Source organism: Lissotriton vulgaris, chromosome 3_1, assembly GCF_964263255.1.
Source record: "Lissotriton vulgaris chromosome 3_1, aLisVul1.2, whole genome shotgun sequence".
NCBI lineage: Eukaryota > Metazoa > Chordata > Amphibia > Caudata > Salamandridae > Lissotriton > Lissotriton vulgaris.
Window position 1 is genome coordinate 155,398,902 of NC_141689.1, and position 17,404 is coordinate 155,416,305.

The 17,404-nt window shown below is 42.8% G+C and overlaps 1 protein-coding gene across 3 annotated transcripts in view; it reads right to left on the minus strand.

The window, feature by feature from the left end:
• UNC13B (unc-13 homolog B) overlaps nucleotides 1–17,404 on the minus strand; it is a 3,024,149-nt gene that overhangs the window by 2,108,793 nt on the left and 897,952 nt on the right. For all 3 annotated transcript variants that reach the window (XM_086960243.1, XM_086960242.1, XM_086960241.1), the window contains exon 4: nucleotides 16,152–16,269. In XM_086960243.1, the coding sequence (XP_086816369.1) occupies nucleotides 16,152–16,269 (118 nt within the window). The remainder of the gene's footprint in view (nucleotides 1–16,151; nucleotides 16,270–17,404) is intronic.

The following is a 17,404-nucleotide window of genomic DNA, read 5'->3' on the forward strand; positions in this document are numbered from 1 at the left end:
CTGTATCTGACTCACCCTACGAGCCGAGGTGATAGCCACCAAGAACACGATCTTCCACGTAAGGTGTTGCAAGCTCGCCTTGTGGATAGGCTCAAAGGGTGGACCCATCAGTTTGGACAGTACCAAATTGAGTTCCCAAGTCGGCATAGGGGGCCGAATCGGAGGGTAAACCTTTTAAAGGCCCTGAAGAAAATCCTTCACCATTTGCAACTGGAAGAAAGAGGGTTGAGAAGGTGAACGCCTATAAGCCGTTCTCGTCGCCAGGTGCACCTTAATGGAGGAGAATTTCAAGCCTGCTCTGGCTATGTGAAGTAAATATGGTAAGTTTACCTCTTCCTGCCCCCTGGTGGGACTACACTTATTCTGCACACATCAAATATAAAAGTGCTTCAATTTGCATGCATAGGAGTGCCTGGTGTAAGGTCTCCTCGCCTCCTTCAATATGGACATACAGTCTTGGGGTAGACCTAGATGCCCATGCTGGAGGACCTCAGGGTCCATGCTGCCAAGTTTAGTGATGGAAGGTTGCGTTGATGAATCCTCCCGTTCATCTTGGACAGCAAGTCCGTTCTGCACAGCAGCCTCTTGTTTGGCTTCAGTAACATGTGAAGAAGGTCCGCGTACCACCACTGCCTCAGCCATTCCGGAGCAATCAGTATCTTTGTGATGTCCGAGCTTGACAGTTAGGCTACCACTTTCCGGATGGGAGGCAGGGGTGGAAAAGCATACACAAATGCCCCTGACCAGTTGATCAAAAGGGAATTCCCCTTAGATCCTGGTCGGTAGTATCTTGAGGGAAAGTCTTGGCATTTTTTGTTTTACTCGTCTGCGAATAGGTCTATGCTTGGATGGCCCCAAGCTTGGAAGCTGTCGTTGAGCACTTCGTCACTGAGAACTCAATCCTGCTGCTCTGCGAAGTGATGACTGAGAGCGTCCACTTGAGAATTCTGCTCCCCCGGCAGATGAACTGCTGTGATGGATAGCTTCCTCGTCAGCATCCAGTTCCAAAGGGACTGTGCCTCCAATGACAGAGTCCTCGATCGAGCGCCCCCCTGCTTGTTCAGGTAGTATATTGTGGTGGTATTGTCCGTTAGTACTAGGATGGAACTCGCCTGACTCGAAGGGAGGAACGCCTTGAAAGCCAGATGAACAGCCCGGAGCTCTAGCATGTTGATATGGTACAATTGCTCTTTTGACGACCATAGGCCTTGCGTCATCCTCGGAGATGCCTCTGTGATCAGAGTCGGAGATGGAGGCGCTTGATAGAATGGAACTCCTACTTCCAGGTTGGCCCTCTTCATCCACCAAGGGACGGATACTTTGGCAGCATGGGCTAGGCAAACATTGTCTTCCCAGCGAGACGACCTCTGATCCCACTTGTCCTCCAGATCCTGCTGAAGAGGACGCATTTTCAATCTGGCATTGGGCACCAGAAAAATGCAGGATGCCATCGATCCGAGTACAGATGCTATCTGACTACAGATGACAAGCTGCTTTTCAGAATTTTTCTGCATTTCCGAATGAGGGATAACGGTCTCTCCTCCGAAGGAAAATTTTTTCCTTGTTCAGTGTCTATCAGCGCTCCCAGATAGTGGATCTTTTAGGTGGGCTGTTGCGTTAACTTTTGGTAGTTCACGTGCAGGCCTAGGTTTTGACAGAGTCATAGAAACTGCTGGAAATGGTTCTTCACCCTCTGGGGAGTAGGGCCTTTGATCAACCAGTCGTCTAGATAAGGGTAGACTAATATGCCCCTGCGCCGCAGAGCAGCTGCTCCCACTGCCATGCACTTTGTGAACACCCTGGGAGCTGACTTTAGTCCAAAGGGCAGTACTTTGAATTGATAGTGGGATTTTCCGACTACAAACCGCAGATATTGCCGGTGATGTTGTATATGAAAGTAGGCATCCTGCAGATCCATCGCACACATCAATACCCTTCACGGAGGTGAGGATATATTTGGTGGAGAGCCAGCATGCAAAACCTTTCTCGTTTGATGGTCTTGTTGATGGCTCTTAGATCCAAAATGGGTCTGTATTACGACTTTTGACTTTTTTCTTCACCAAGAAGTATCTGGAATACATACCCCGACCTCTCTGCGACCGTGGGACCTTCTCTATGGCTGATGTTTGGAGAAGGATGTCCACCTCCCTCTTTAGCAAGTTGATCTGATAACTTGAAGGTGGTACCGGAGGGATTGAGACGGACCGTCGTCGGAAAAGTAGAGTACCCATTTCGAATCGTAGCCAGAACCCATTGGTCTTTCGTGATGTCTAGCCACTCTTGTAAATGATTTGTTACACTTCCTCCTACTGGAGCGGTGAACGGTAATGGAGGAAGGAGACACTCATTGTATTGCTGTAGGTTTCGTCGAGGTGGAGGATTGATGGTTCCCTCTTCTTCGCCTGTTATATCGCCGATTTTGGAATTGCAACCACTTTAGGGTATCCAGCTCAATCTTCATCCACGCCTTCTCCTCATCGGTGTGTGGGCCAAACAGAGATGACCCGGAAAAGGGCAGATTGATGATGCAGGATTGCGCCTCTAGCTTCAGAGCTGTTAGGCGAAGCCATGACTATCTTCTGGTAAAAATTCTGTGTGCATAAGAGTGTGCTGAGAGCGTAGCTCCATCCGCCACCGCACTAATAACGTGGTTCGCCACCAAGCTGCCCTCTTGTAAGACTTCTTCGAAGTCTTGGCGGTCTTCCTTAGGTAACTTCTCTGAGAACCGCTGCAGGTAATTCCATAACATTCTATTGTACAGACCCAATAGAGCCGATGCACTAGAGACCTTTAGCATGGAGGAGGAGGTGCCACATACTTTTCTCCCGCACAAGTCCTGTGTTTTGCTCTCCTTGTCCGGCGGGACTGTAGACGAGTAGACCACTGAATGTGTTTTTCTGGCAGCTGCCACAATTACAGAATCCGGCTTTGGATCGCACTTTAAGAAATCAGGATCTTCTTCTGATGGGCGATATTTCTTAAGAATTCTCGCCGGTGCTGTCTTGAGGTTGGCTGGCATGAGAAAAATGTCCATAACTGGTTTAAAAACCCAACCAGAATGCCAATACTGATAACCCAATTTTAACTACTAAATAGTTAGTGCAAGGAAAACCAAACTAAGCACTAGTATGCTTATTAATTGCTTTTTATTTGCAATATTCAAAAAGAGTTTTCTTTTTATGAAAAGAAATGTAGGGAATATACATACAAACAATGCAACACCAATGAATATTTACTACACACTATTACTTTGTCATAACCCATTCAAATAGTCAAAAATACAAATGCAGATACTCATACTCCACTCTGGCACTCACCACACTCATACACAACACAAAGTCCTAAGGCAGCCAATCTTAATCTTTAGCGAAAGGCCGCACCACTACACAAACAAAGTACTGTTTAGAAAATTAAAAGGTTGTGCACTCATTTTACAAGAATACAATAGTTTTTTACAGTGCACCAACAGTCTTAATCAAAAGACATAACCAATTGTTTAGTAGTGGAACGAACAGAAAGGTCTACGTGTTTTGAACCCCACCCGCTTGGGGGGTTCTCATCAGGACCAGAAACCACTGTGAAGAAAAAAACAAACACCAAATGACGACCTTTCTTCAAAATAAGTTTTAAAAGCACTCCAGCTAGTCCACCTGGAGCCTCTGCTTACCAGATTGTGGTGTTATGCCACCGCCGTGGACTTCCTAAGCTCTTGTAAGCTGATGTGAATCTACAAGAACAGAATAAAGAGACAAAAAAGCGTCCTGTCATCAAGAACTTTCAACAAACATCTCGTTCACGTACCCATTTCACTAGAGACGATCACTTACTTCCTCAAGCTGTATTGCTGATTGAACTTGTAGCACTCCAGACCATTCACTGTAGCTCACCAATTTCGGGCACCTATACAAAATCATGGTTAGAGTATAAGGATGCCGCATTTTGCCCAAGGATTAGTAGTTTAACCGGACAGTCTATGCGGAGTCCAACCTCGATACAGAGCATACCTGTTAGTTTAGGTGTATACACGTTGGAAGCCGCTGCTTCCGCTTCCCCTGGCTGTTAATCACTTTACCAACTGCGAAGAAATACAACAAGATGCCGTATGAGTTTGCGCCATTACTACATTGATGGGCTATGCTTTGCTATTGTAGCCCTCCTGTTTCTTACCTGAAGTGGTTGCTCAATCTCACGTAACGCCGTTGCAGCCTATGCTTAGTCGGGTCTGCTGTACAGGAAGCACTTGGCTGAAACCCGGAAGATAAAACGGGGCTGATATCGCACAGTGTACGCATCACGCGTACATTGCGTGCGCGTTGGCTGGCAGGAATTGTAGTTTCCGCTTGGTCATTGAAACAGAGGAACTCTCCTCGTGTAGATGTTGAACTATGTTATAATTGCATACGTTGGTCTAATATAAAAGATTAAATCAGAGTAGTTACTTCATTTCTTAAAGACACTAAACGGCTGTACGAAATTTTTTTATATAATACGTGACCAACTTGGCCAATACAGATCTTTATGGCCAGTCGGAGAAAATTCCTCCACCAAAATCTGCATGATCTCATCATGGGGGCATACCAGTTCAGTGGGGAAGGAGAGATATACTTGTTTGGCACATCTCACAAACCCAATTGAATTAATGAACGTTGCTGTACTCCAAAAATGGGGCGGAGGGCTTGAAAGTTCATTATAGCAGAGTCAGTTGAGAAATTTAAAGGGTGACTACCTCATGGGACACTCTCCACTGGACATAGGCTTACAGATTGTATAATTCAGATAATTAATTTAAACCTGACACAGCTGTGTCAAATTTCGGTATGAGCATGGCTTCCTTCTGGGGTAGCTTCAACCCCATGTCACCTCCTCTAGGATATCGTTCAACTTTGTGGAGTATTGTCCACCGGATGTCTCCTTCCTGATGAGAATTTTTAATCCAATGGTTGACAGTGGTGCCGAGGAAACAGAATTTCTTATGCGTGATTTGTGCTGCGTAATGTGTTGGCGTATTTCCTGATTTGTTTTGCCAATGTATAGTAAACCGCAGGGACATGTAATGCCATAAACAACAAGTCGTGTTTTGCAGTTAGTAAATGCATTGCTTTTCCAATGGACATTTTTATATGAGAATAAGGAACCTTCTATCGTTTGATTACAGCAGCGACATGTGCCGCACTTATGGTGCCCTGTAACGGGTTGAAGACCCAATAAAGTTATCAATGTTTGTTTGGGTTGCTTCTTGACTGCTGCCCTCACGATAAAGTTCGAAATACTCTTTTCTTTCTTAAACGCAAACATGGGGACTGATTCAAGATCTTTATCCACATTTTTTATTAAGTGCCAATTATGAAAAATGGCTTTCTTCAAGTTGTTAGAATTTGGACTAAAAGTTGTCACACACACACTTGACGGTCTAAAGGGGATTTATTCCTCCTTTCCAATAAAGTTTCGCGGGGGTACACCAGGCCCGTTTCATGGCCCCTTTAACCAGTTTTTTGGGGTAGCCCCTTTCCCGTAAGTTGTTGGCTAGAGTATTAGCATTTATCGTGTAGTCTTCTCTGTAGAAGCAGTTACTGCGGATCCTTAAAAATTGCACATAAGGCAAATTTTCGCGCAAGATTCTTGGGTGATTGCTGGAAAACAGGAGAGCATTGTTTCTATCTGTTTTCTTTTTATATAACGTTGTTAAGCTACCCCCTGCTAAATGTACTTCGACATCAAGGAATATAATTGTGTACGCTGAATGTGAAATACTGAATTTGATGTCCAGTGTCCTATGGTTTGCCAATCAAAAAATGACATTAGTTGTGACTCATTCTCGGACCACACTAAAAACACGTCGTCTATGAAGCGTAGCCACCCGGTGATTTGAGGAAAGAATGGATGGTTGTTGTAAACATTGCATTCTTCAAACATGGACATAAACAATACTGCCAGCTCTGGGGCAAATGGACACCCCATTGCGACTCCATTCATTTGAAAAAAGAAGTCTTCCCCAAATGAAAAATAGTTTTTCTTTAAAGCAAAAGCAGCCAATTTAGTGATGTATTCCGAGGGGACTCGGACAGGTTTATCATGCTTTTCCAGAAAATAAAATAGAACCTCTATAGCTTCATCCTGTGGCATCTGTGTGTATAGTGAAGTTACATCTTAAGTTGCCATCAGATCGGTTTCACTATTAAATGGTATTGCCTCCAATTTGTTAATGAAGTCGGTGGTATCTTTAAGGTAGGATTTTACATGTCCCATAAATTCCTTCAGAAAGAAATCCTCATATTTTGATATTGGTTCGATCAAAGAACCGCAACCAGAAACAATTGGTCTTCCTGGTGCTGTTTTTATCATTTTTATGAATTTTGGGAAGGACGTAAAACACTGGTGTTCTTGGTTGTTTGTTATTTAAGAAATTAAACTCCTTTGAACCCAGGATCACCTGGTTTAGACCTTCCTGTAGAATGGATAGCAACTCTCCTTGCAATTCAAACGTAGGGTCTTTGGGCACCTTTTTGTAACATTCTTTATCGTTCAATTGTCGTAGGACTTCCGATGTATACTCCTCTGTTGCCCACACAACTATTGCCCCTCCTTTATCCGCCTGTTTGATTGTAATAGCGGAATTATTTTTTAGAGAGAAGAGTGCGTCACGTTGTTCTTTCGAGATGTTATGTCGAACAAATTTTGATTTTTTTCTCCATTTCTGATATAGAAGATAACACAGTTTTTCAAAACATACAATTTCCTTTGGGATTTTATAATTAGGAGGGCAAAAAGAAGATTTCTTTTTGAGGCCCGTGACTTCTATACTTGGTGTTGTTTCATTGTCACGGAAGAACATTTTTAGCCGTAGTTTCCAGCAGAATTCAATAAACTCCGTTTTCATTTTAGTGAAATCTGTCCTTTGAGTGGGCACACATGTTAGACCTTTTGTCAAGATACATATTTCAGCTTCAGTGAGTTGTTTGAAAGATTGAAGATGGGAGAACCAGTTAATTTGTGTAATGTTGTTTCCTGGTTGTCATTTCCCAGGGTTGATTGTTGTATCTGGTACGTGCTTTTGGTCTGGTCTGGCTCCGGCCTAAAAAAAGACCCCTGCTTTTGAGGACCGTTCCATTTCTTAGTCCTATTTGGGCGTCCTTCCCCACTATCAGTTTCACCTCCAGATGATGATGAGGTATCCGAAAAAAAGAAATGAATTGATTTTTGGATCTCCCTTGATTATCAGATAGGAACCTGCATGAATCCGCTTTAGAGTAAAAGTCTGCTTGTAAATATGGATAAACACTATCCAGAGAAAAATTCCTTTTATCTTTGTCGAACTGATTTGTTTTTTGATTAATTGTAAAATCCTTAAACTCCAAGATGTCTTTACCAACTTTTTCCAGCAATGATTTTGAATCCGTGAGGGTTTGATTATTCTTTATTTCTGATTCCAATGTGGATATTTCTTCCAATTCTTTCTGTGAGATTCTAATTGCTGTTTCCACAGTAAGGACCATAAGGTCCCTACTGCATTTAGTTTCTATTGAGCTGAAACCCTTTTTGTATATTGGATCATCTGTAAATACCACCTGAATATTGCGAATTTGTAAGTCTGCAGGGATTGTGCCCTCTCTTAAATGCTGTAGTAAGAAATGTCCGTGAAGATCAGTTCTGATTTGTTTCTTTTTTATTCCTAACAATTTGTCCGATTCGTTCTGTGTCTGTGCTGACTCACTTAATGTGGCTGAGGCGAACAAAGGTTGAGCTTTTCGCTAAAGATTAAGATTGGCTGCCTTAGGACTTTGTGTTGTGTATGAGTGTGGTGAGTGCCAGAGTGGAGTATGAGTATCTGCGATTGTATGTTTGACTATTTGAATGGGTTATGACTGAAAGTAATAGTGTGTAGTAAATATTCATTGGTGTTGCATTGTTTGTATGTATATTCCCTACATGTTTTTTCATAAAAAGAAAACTCTTTTTGAATATTGCAAATAAAAAGCAATTAATAAGAATACTAGTGCTTGGTTTGGTTTTCCTTGCACTAACTATTTAGTAGTTAAAATTGGTTTATCAGTATTGGCATTCTGGTTGGTTTTTGGAATAGTGGACTCAGCCTTACTGATCAGAGTCAGGCCCATTTTTGTTATATAGTGTTTACAGCGGGGTGCTCCTCGCAAGGTCTTGTTTACCCTAATTTAGGGTTGGAGTAAAGTTTTAGGAATTTTTAGAGGTAGGGTTTCACCTGCTTGTGTTTATTAGTTTTTGTATGTTTTGTTGACTATGACTGAAGCTGATACGTTTGCGTACAGTGAAGACCACATCAAGAAACTTTTGAGCGCTTCACCTTTGTTCGCCTCAGCCATATTAAGTGTGTCAGCACAGACACAGAACGAATCGGACAAATTGTTACGCCTAAAAAAGAAACAAATCAGAACTGATCTTCACGGACACTTCTTACTACAGTATTTAAGGGAGGGCACAATCCCTGCAGGTCTACAAATTCGCAATATTCGGGTGGTATTTACAGATGATCCAATGTACAAAAAGGGTTTCAGCTCAATAGAAACTAAATGCAGTAGGGACCTTATGGTCCTTACTGTGGAAACAGCAATTAGAATCTCACAGAAAGAATTGGAAGAAATATCCACATTGGAATCAGAAATAAAGAATAATTAAACCATCACGGATTCAAAATCATTACTGGAAAAAGTTGATAAAGACATCTTGGAGTTTAAGGACTTTACAATTAATCAAAAAACAAATCAGTTCGACAAAGATAAAAGGATTTTTTCTCTGGATAGTGTTTATCCATATTTACAAGCAGACTTTTACTCTAAAGCGGATTCACGCAGGTTCCAATCTGATAATCAAGGGAGATCCAAAAATCAATTCATTTCTTTTTCGGATACCTCATCATCATCTGGAGGTAATACTGATAGTGGGGAAGGACGCTCAAATAGGACTAAGAAATGGAACGGTCCTCAACAGTAGGGGCCTTTTTTAGGCCGGGGCCAGACCAGACCAAAAGCACGTGCCAGATACAACAATCAACTCTGCGAAATGACAACCAGGAAACAACATTACAAAAATTAACTGGTTCTCCCACCTTCAATATTTCAAACAAACAACTAACGGAAGCTGAAATATGTATCTTGACAAAAGGTCTAACATTTGTACCCACTCAAAGGACAGATTTCATTAAAATGAAAACGGAGTTTATTGAATTCTGCTGGAAACTGCTGTTCTTCCGGGACAATAAAACAACACCAAGTATAGAAGTCACAGGCCTTAAAAAGAAATCTTCTTTTTGCCCTACTAATTATAAAATCCCAAAGAAAATTGTATGTTTTGAAAAAACTGTGTTATCTTCTATATCAGAAATGGAGAAAAAAATCAAAATATGTTCGACATAACATCTCGAAAGAACAACGTGACACACTCTTCTCTCTAAAAAATGATTCCGCTATTACAGTCAAACAGGCGGATAAAGGAGGGACAATAGTTGTGTGGGCAACAGAGGACTATACATCGGAAGTCCAACGACAATTGAAAGATCAAGAATGTTACAAAAAGGTGCCCAAAGACCCTAAGTTTAAATTGCAAGGAGAGTTGCTATCCATTCTACAGGAAGGTCTGGACCAGGGGATCCTGGGTCCAAAGGAATTTTAATTTCTTAAATAACAAACACCCAAGAACACCAGAGTTTTACGTCCTACCCAAAATTCATAAAAATGATAAAAACACCACCAGGAAGACCAATTGTTTTTGGTTGCGGTTCTTTGATCGAACCAATATCAAAATATGTGGATTTCTTTCTGAAGGAATTTATGGGACATGTAAAATCCTACCTTAAAGATACCACCAACTTCATTAACAAATTGGAGGCAATACCATTAATAGTGAAACAGATCTGATGGCAACTTTAGATGTAACTTCACTATTCACACGGATAACACAGGATGAAGCTATAGAGGTTCTATTTTATTTTCTGGAAAAGAGTGAAAAACGTGTCCGAGTCCCCTCGGAATACATCACTAAATTGGCTGCTTTTGCTTTGAAGAAAAACTATTTTCATTTGGGGAAGACTTCTTTTTTCAAATTAAGGGAGTCTCAATGGAGTGTCCATTTGCCCCAGAGCTGGCGGTATTGTTTATGTCAATGTTTGAAGAATGCAATGTTTACAACAACAATCCATTCTTTCCTCAAATCACCGCGTGGCTACGCTTCATAGACAACGTGTTTTTAGTGTGATCCAGGAATGAGTCACAACTAATGTCATTTTTTGATTGGCTAAACCATAGGACACTGGACATCAAATTCAGTATTTCACATTCAGCGCACAAAATTCCATTCCTTGATGTCGAAGTACAGTCAGCAGGGGGTGGCTTAACAACAACGTTATATCAAAAGAAAACCGATAGAAACAATGCTCTCCTGTTTTCCAGCAATCACCCAAGAAGAAACCTTGCGCGAAAATTTGCCTTATGGGCAATTTTTAAGGATCCGCAGGAACTGCTTCCACAGAGAAGACTACACGATAACTACTAATACTCTAGCCAACAACTTACGGGAAAGGGCTACCCCAAAAAACTGGGCCTGGTGTACCCCCCGCAAAACTTTATTGGAAAGGAGGGTTAAATCCACTTTAGACCGTCAAGTGTGTGTGACAACTTTTTGTCCAAATTCTAACAACTTGAAGAAAGCCATTTTTCATAATTGGCACTTAATAAAAAATTTGGTAAAGATCTTGGATCAGTCCCCATGTTTGCGTTTAAGAAAGAAAAGAGTATTTCAAACTTTATCAAGAGGGCAGCAATCAAGAAACAACCCAAACAAACATTGATAACTATATTGGGTCTTCAACCCGTTACAGGGCACCATAAGTGCGGCACTAGTTCCTGCTGTAATCAAACTATAGAAGGTTCCTTATTCTCATATAAAAATGTCCATTGGAAACGCAATGCATTTACTAACTGCAAAACACGACTTATTGTTTATGGCATTACATGTCCCTGCGGTTTACTATACATTGGCAAAACAAATCAGGAAATACGCCAACACAGTACGCAGCACAAATCATGCATAAGAAATTCTGTATCCTCGGCACCACTGGTCAACCATTGGATTAAAAATTCTCATCAGGAAGGAGACATCCGGTAGACAATAATCCACAAAGTTGAACGAGATCCTAGAGGAGGTGACATGGAGTTGAAGCTATCCCAGAAGGAAGCCATGCTCATACTGAAATTTGACACAGCTGTGTCAGGTTTCAATGAATTATCTGAATTATACAATCTGTAAGCCTATGTCCAGTGGAGAGTGTCCCATGAGGTCGTCACCCTTCAAATTGCCCAACTGACTCTGCTATAATGAACTTTCAAGTCCTCCACCCCATTTTTGGAGTACAGCACCATTCATGAATTCAATTGGGTTTGTGAGATGTGCCAAACAAGTATATCTCTCCTTCCCCACTGAACTGGTATGCCCCCATGATGAGAACATACAGATTTTGGTGGAGGAATTTTCTCCGACACAATGAAGATCAGTATTGGCAAAGTTGGTCACGTATTATATAAAAAAAATTCATACAGCCGTTTAGTGTCTTTAAGAATTGAAGTAACTACTCTGATTTAATCTTTTATATTAGACCAACGTATGCAATTATAACATTGTTTAACATCTACACGAGGAGTGTTCCCCTGTTGCAATGACCAAGCGAAAACTACAATCACCGCCAATCTAACGTGTACGCAATATACGTGTGATGCGTACACTTCGGGAGATCAGCCCTGTTTTATCTTCCGGGTTTCAGCCAGGTACTTCCTGTACAGCAGACCCGACTAAGCATAGGCTGCAACGGCATTACGTGATATCGAGCAACCCCTTCAGGTAAGAAACAGGAGGGCTACAATAGCAAAGCATAGCCCATCAATGCACTAAAGGCGCAAACTCATACGGCATCTTGTTGTATTTCTTCGCAGTTGGTAAAGTGAATAAACAGCCAACGGCAGGGGAAGCGGAAGCAGCGGCTTCCAACGTGTATACACTTAAACTAACAGGTATGCTCTGTATCGAGGGTGGACTCCGCATAGACTGTCTGGTTAAACTACTAATCTTTGGGCAAAAAGCGGCATCCTTATACTCTAACCATGATTTTGTATAGGTGCCCGAAATTGGTGAGCTACAGTGAATGGTCAGGAGTGCTACAAGTTCAATCAGCAATTCAGCTTGAGGAAGTAAGTGATCACCTCTAGTGAAATGGGTACGTGAACGAGACGTTGGTTGAAAGTTCTTGATGACAGGACGCTTTTTTGTCTCTTTATTCTGTTCTTGTAGATTCACATCAGCATACAAGAGCTTAGGAAGTCCACGGCGGTGGCATAACACCACAATCTGGTAAGCAGAGGCTCCAGGTGGACTAGCTGGAGTGCTTTTAAAACTTGTTTTGAAGAAAGGTCTTCATTTGGTGTTTGTTTTTTTCTTCACAGTGGTTTCTGGTCCTGATGAAAACCACCCAAGCGGGTGGGGTTCGAAACGCGTAGACCTTTCTGTTCGTTCCACTACTAAACAATTGGTTATGTCTTTTGATTCATCTGTTGGTACACTGTAAAAAACGATTGTATTCTTGTAAAATTAGTGCACATCCTTTTAATTTTCTAAACAGTTCTTTGTTTGTGTAGTGGTGCGGCCTTTCGCTAAAGATTAAGATTGGCTGCCTTAGGACTTTGTGTTGTGTATGAGTGTGGGGAGTGCCAGAGTGGAGTATGAGTATCTGCGATTGTATGTTTGACTATTTGAATGGATTATGACAAAGTAATAGTGTGTAATAAATATTCATTGGTGTTGCATTGTTTGTATGTATATTCCCTACATGTTTTTTCAAAAAAAGAAAACTCTTTTTGAATATTGCAAATAAAAAGCAATTAATAAGCATACTAGTGCTTGGTTTGGTTTTCCTTGCACTAACTATTTAGTAGTTAAAATTGGTTTATCAGTATTGGCATTCTGGTTGGTTTTTGGTATAGTGGACTCAGCCTTACTGATCAGAGTCAGGCCCATTTTTGTTACGTAACTGGTTTCAGCAGCCCCAGAACCAGAGGCAGTAATGGATGAGAGGACGTCTTCTGATTCAGCGTTTCGAAAATGACTGAAGAGGTACTCTGGTGAACCGGCATGGGTATGTTTAGCTTGGAAGCCCCCCTGGCAAGCACATTTATAAAAGCGCTCACGTCATCCACCAGAGAGATCCTCGACGGTGGGCTATCCGTAAGGGTGGGCGAATAGTCTCTCTTTGAGGAGTACGTTGAGGAGGTGGAAAGAGTTGGTGACCTGTGTCTTCTCCTTCTACTGCAAGATCTTGACCTCCCTCCTAGGTGCTGGTGCAGGGGAACGAGTACGAGCTCTTTCTCTTGGAGGTGACAAATCTGCATCTTGGGCTAGGCGAGCTAGCGGAGACCTGTGAGCTGGGCTGGGTTCTCTTCTAGACTCTATAGGGCGAGTACGATCAGACCAATGATGCAGTGCTTGTAACCATCTGGGGGAAAGATAGACAGATGTAGGACTCTGTGCTCTACCAGATGAACGAGATGGAGATCGTGTAACTTCCTGGCGAGCTTCTGCAGCATGCTGAGAACCAGAGTGCAAAACTAGGCTACTCGACGATGAGATAACCACCTCCCGAGTACGAGACTTGGAGATGGAACGGCGTGAACCTGCTCTCGACGTCAATGAAGGAGACGGAGAGAGGCTTGCTGGGACTGACACCAACGGAGACCTCTGTCTCGACGTCGCTTGCGATGCAGATCTTTGCCTTGACGCTGATCCTGAGTGCGTGTGTCCCTGCGTTGATTGTCTGGACGGAGACCTGTGCCTCTTCGTCAACCCCGATTTTCTATCCTTCGACGGAGTGCTGCGCCTCAACGTCGACTGTTGCACCAACGGAGGACTGTGCCTCAACGTCGATCTTCTCCATGACGGAGACTCCTGCCTCGATGTCGACCGTGCTCTCTTCGACGGGGGACTGTGCCTCGACGTCGACTGATGACTCAACGGAGACCTCTGCCTCGACGTCGACCTTGCTCATTTCGACAGAGGGCTGTGCCTCGACGTCGAACTTCTATGCTTCGACGGAGGGCTGTGCCTCGAGGTCGAGCTCTTTTCCTTCGACGAAGAGCTATGCCTCAACGTTGGCAATGGTACCGACAGAGACTGGTGCCTCGACTTAGAGTGTCTTGCTGGCGTCAACGGAGGGGCCTGCCTCGACGTCGACGATGAAACATCAGACGATCTCTGCCTCGACGGCGATCTACGCTGAGACCTCGAAGTGGATTTCGGCCTCGACGTCGATGATGACTTACATCTCAGCGTCTATGATCTGTGTCTCGACGTCGATCTTCGCTTAAGAGTCGACGGCGGAGAATCTTTTCTCGACGCCGGATGCTGATCAAACGCCGACAGAGACTTGGCCTTGGGAGTTAAAGAGTGGGGCTCCTGCGCCCTTTCCCTTGACAACGATCCCGCCGCTGGAGTCTTCGACATCAAGCCCGACGCCGAAGGAGAATATATCGGGACCTTTCTCCGCGACGCTGAACGCGCCCTTTTCTTGGTCTTCACAGGCAACCTACCTCTTTCTGAGAGGCCACAAAGCCTTATTCTCTCCCTGTCTTTTACAGTCCTTTTAGACAGCTTCCTGCAGTGAAGACAGGCGGTAGGGGAGTGAGAATCCAGAAGACAGAGAATACACACCTCATGTGTTTCTGTCTTGGCCTTCTTCTTGCCATAGGCAGGGCAAGGGTCGAATAAAGAAGGCATTTCTGACAGAAAAAGAGAACTTCTGTCACAAAAAAATGGGTTAATCTGTAGTCAGATGTCCAAAGATGTCGAGTGAAGTCAAGACAACCCAAAAAAACAGCGTATTTTTGACAGAAATGTAGAGAGCTGTGAATCCAGGGTCCTGACAGAAGGAGCCGGAAAGAACAACTGACCTAACTGTCACCCCTGAGCCATGGTGGGAAGCTGGGGGTCATGGCTGCCTTAAAGGCAGAGTGGCAGTTTTTGGCGGGTTAAAAATGCTTTCATTTTCCATGCTATTGTTTGCAATGCAGCCTGTAGTCTAACAATGTCTAAGTATCTGCAGATCTTTTTTTTTTGCTATTTATGAGTGTTTTACTCATTAAAAAACAGAGTTCAAGTGATACTTGCCCTCTTGTGTTTTTATGTATTGGCAAAGACAGTCTTTATGTATGCAATTACATTGTTTAGCCTCCATTTGGGGGCTGCATTAATATGGAAAAAATGATATATGTATGTATATATATATGTAGAGCTGTCCATATATGGTTTCCATATATAATTTTTTATTATTTCTGGGGTCCCCGCACATGGGTGGGAATATTCAGTGCTTAGGACTATTGATGAGGATCCCCTGGAAGAAAATATTAGTTTTCAGTTAAATACAATTCATGATTGTTCATATTTTCTCAGTCATGTATGCACAACAGTGTCACCCGCAGTCCTTGTAGTGTTACTGTCACTGTCCTGTTACTGCTGAAAGTAGCGGTGTGAGCTGCAAAAGCTCTCTCAGGATAAAATACCTTCAAATGGATTGGTGGTCACAAATTCAGCCATGTTTTTCTGTAGAAATACCACCGCAGAAGGATGTCTGCAGTCCCCACTGCCTATAACTATATACTTGGCTGTCTTATAATTACCATTCCACCATATGTGTTACATGCAGAGAGATGAGCATGTGAAGCTGGAAAGGAAATTAACACCCTTCCGATTCAAACTGAGGGTGAGATTTGTTTTTCTTGTTCGCAAAATGCGTCACATAATCATAGCAATCATGGGCCCCTTAGGAAATTTAGAGCAGAAGATAGTTTCAAAACCGTCCAGTCTATCCATGAAACAAACATCCCGCTAATATCTGTAGTCCCCTGCCAAGTGCAGCTTCCTCCCCACACGCTAGTCCTTTTGTAATGAATATCCATTTTTAGGCTTGCATAAAACAGCAGAGATTGCCTGGTAGTTATGGCATTGCAGGTGGTGGGGCTTAAGAACATTCAACAACACAAGCCAACAAAACATCTGCAATGGTCGACAATGGCAGGAATGCATCTGTAAACGTTTGAAAGTACTGGACGCTGGTCAAAGGTACTCAACATAAGCAGACTAACCTCATCGGATTGACGTATCACCTCCAGGGGAATCCACACCGTTCCCATCATGGTATCCCAGATCAAGCCTTTGTTCCACATTTCCACAATCAGTCCCAGGTCCAGCCTGCTGATCTCACTGTGGAGGAAAACCCCAAAAGAGTTTAGCATAGATGGTACCATCAATCATAACAGACCAGACGCACACATGGAAAACAATGGGAAGTTACAGAATTGTGTCCCCTGATAAATTTTGGGATATTTTCAAGACGGATCATTTATATTCTTATCTACTTACAGAAGGCAGCTTGTGACCTAACCATTTGCCTTCTAAGAGTGATACTAATAGCAAGAAAACAAAACACAAACGGTTAAAAGCTTTTAGGTTGCATTGCATTCATTTATGGTAACAAACATTTAAAAAACATTAATTTAGAGTTGTGTTGGGTAAGTAAAATAAATCATATAAAATAAATTCTTCTGCCTTTCCTCTATTTGGCACAGGCCTCACCTCTGAGATTTCCCAGAAAGAACTAGCAGATATGTAGAAGGGGTTACTGAGCTTCGGGTGAGGAGGTAAAGTTTTAAGGGTGGCTATAATTAACCTATTTAGAAGACCACGAGAGGGCCGGCTGGGTTTTTAGAACATTTTTAGTTATATATAGGATGGCTTAGGTTCGTCTGTCTGACACTGGAATGGGATGGAATCTGAGCCCCTGAAACCTTAGCTGGGGGTTGAGATTGATAGATGGCTGCTGTCCCATTCCTGATACAACAGATAATGTGGATTTCATTTTTTCATACACAGCTCGTTCTGAGTCTACAATTTTCCACTGTGGTGTTACTGGCATATAGGGATGGCCTGTTGTGAAGTAGGCCACATAAGTCCCCAATTTCCTCTCTTAGTTACACTCTAAAGTTCTGTAAACATATAATGCACTTTACAGGAGTTTTTAGAGGGGAGGTTGCTGCGATCTAGAAAGGAGTATGCAGCCAACAATCACCTATCCCTAGGCAATGAGTTCAGACTAATGCAGGCTTTTCACAATGCCGGGTCCAGGGTGCAATGGAAGCATGGGGGTAGCGGCTTTACCTAGTAGAAGCATTTCACTGCCATGCTTCCACCTTATAGGGATCCTTGAAGCTGTAGGTGGCACCTGACGCCTTCCCAAACAACTGCCAAACACAACCATCAGTTCTTACTGGAGGAAGACTTAGAGTTGGACTTTGCTGAGGAAGTGTAGAACATTTTCTAAGGGAGAGAGCTTTCAACA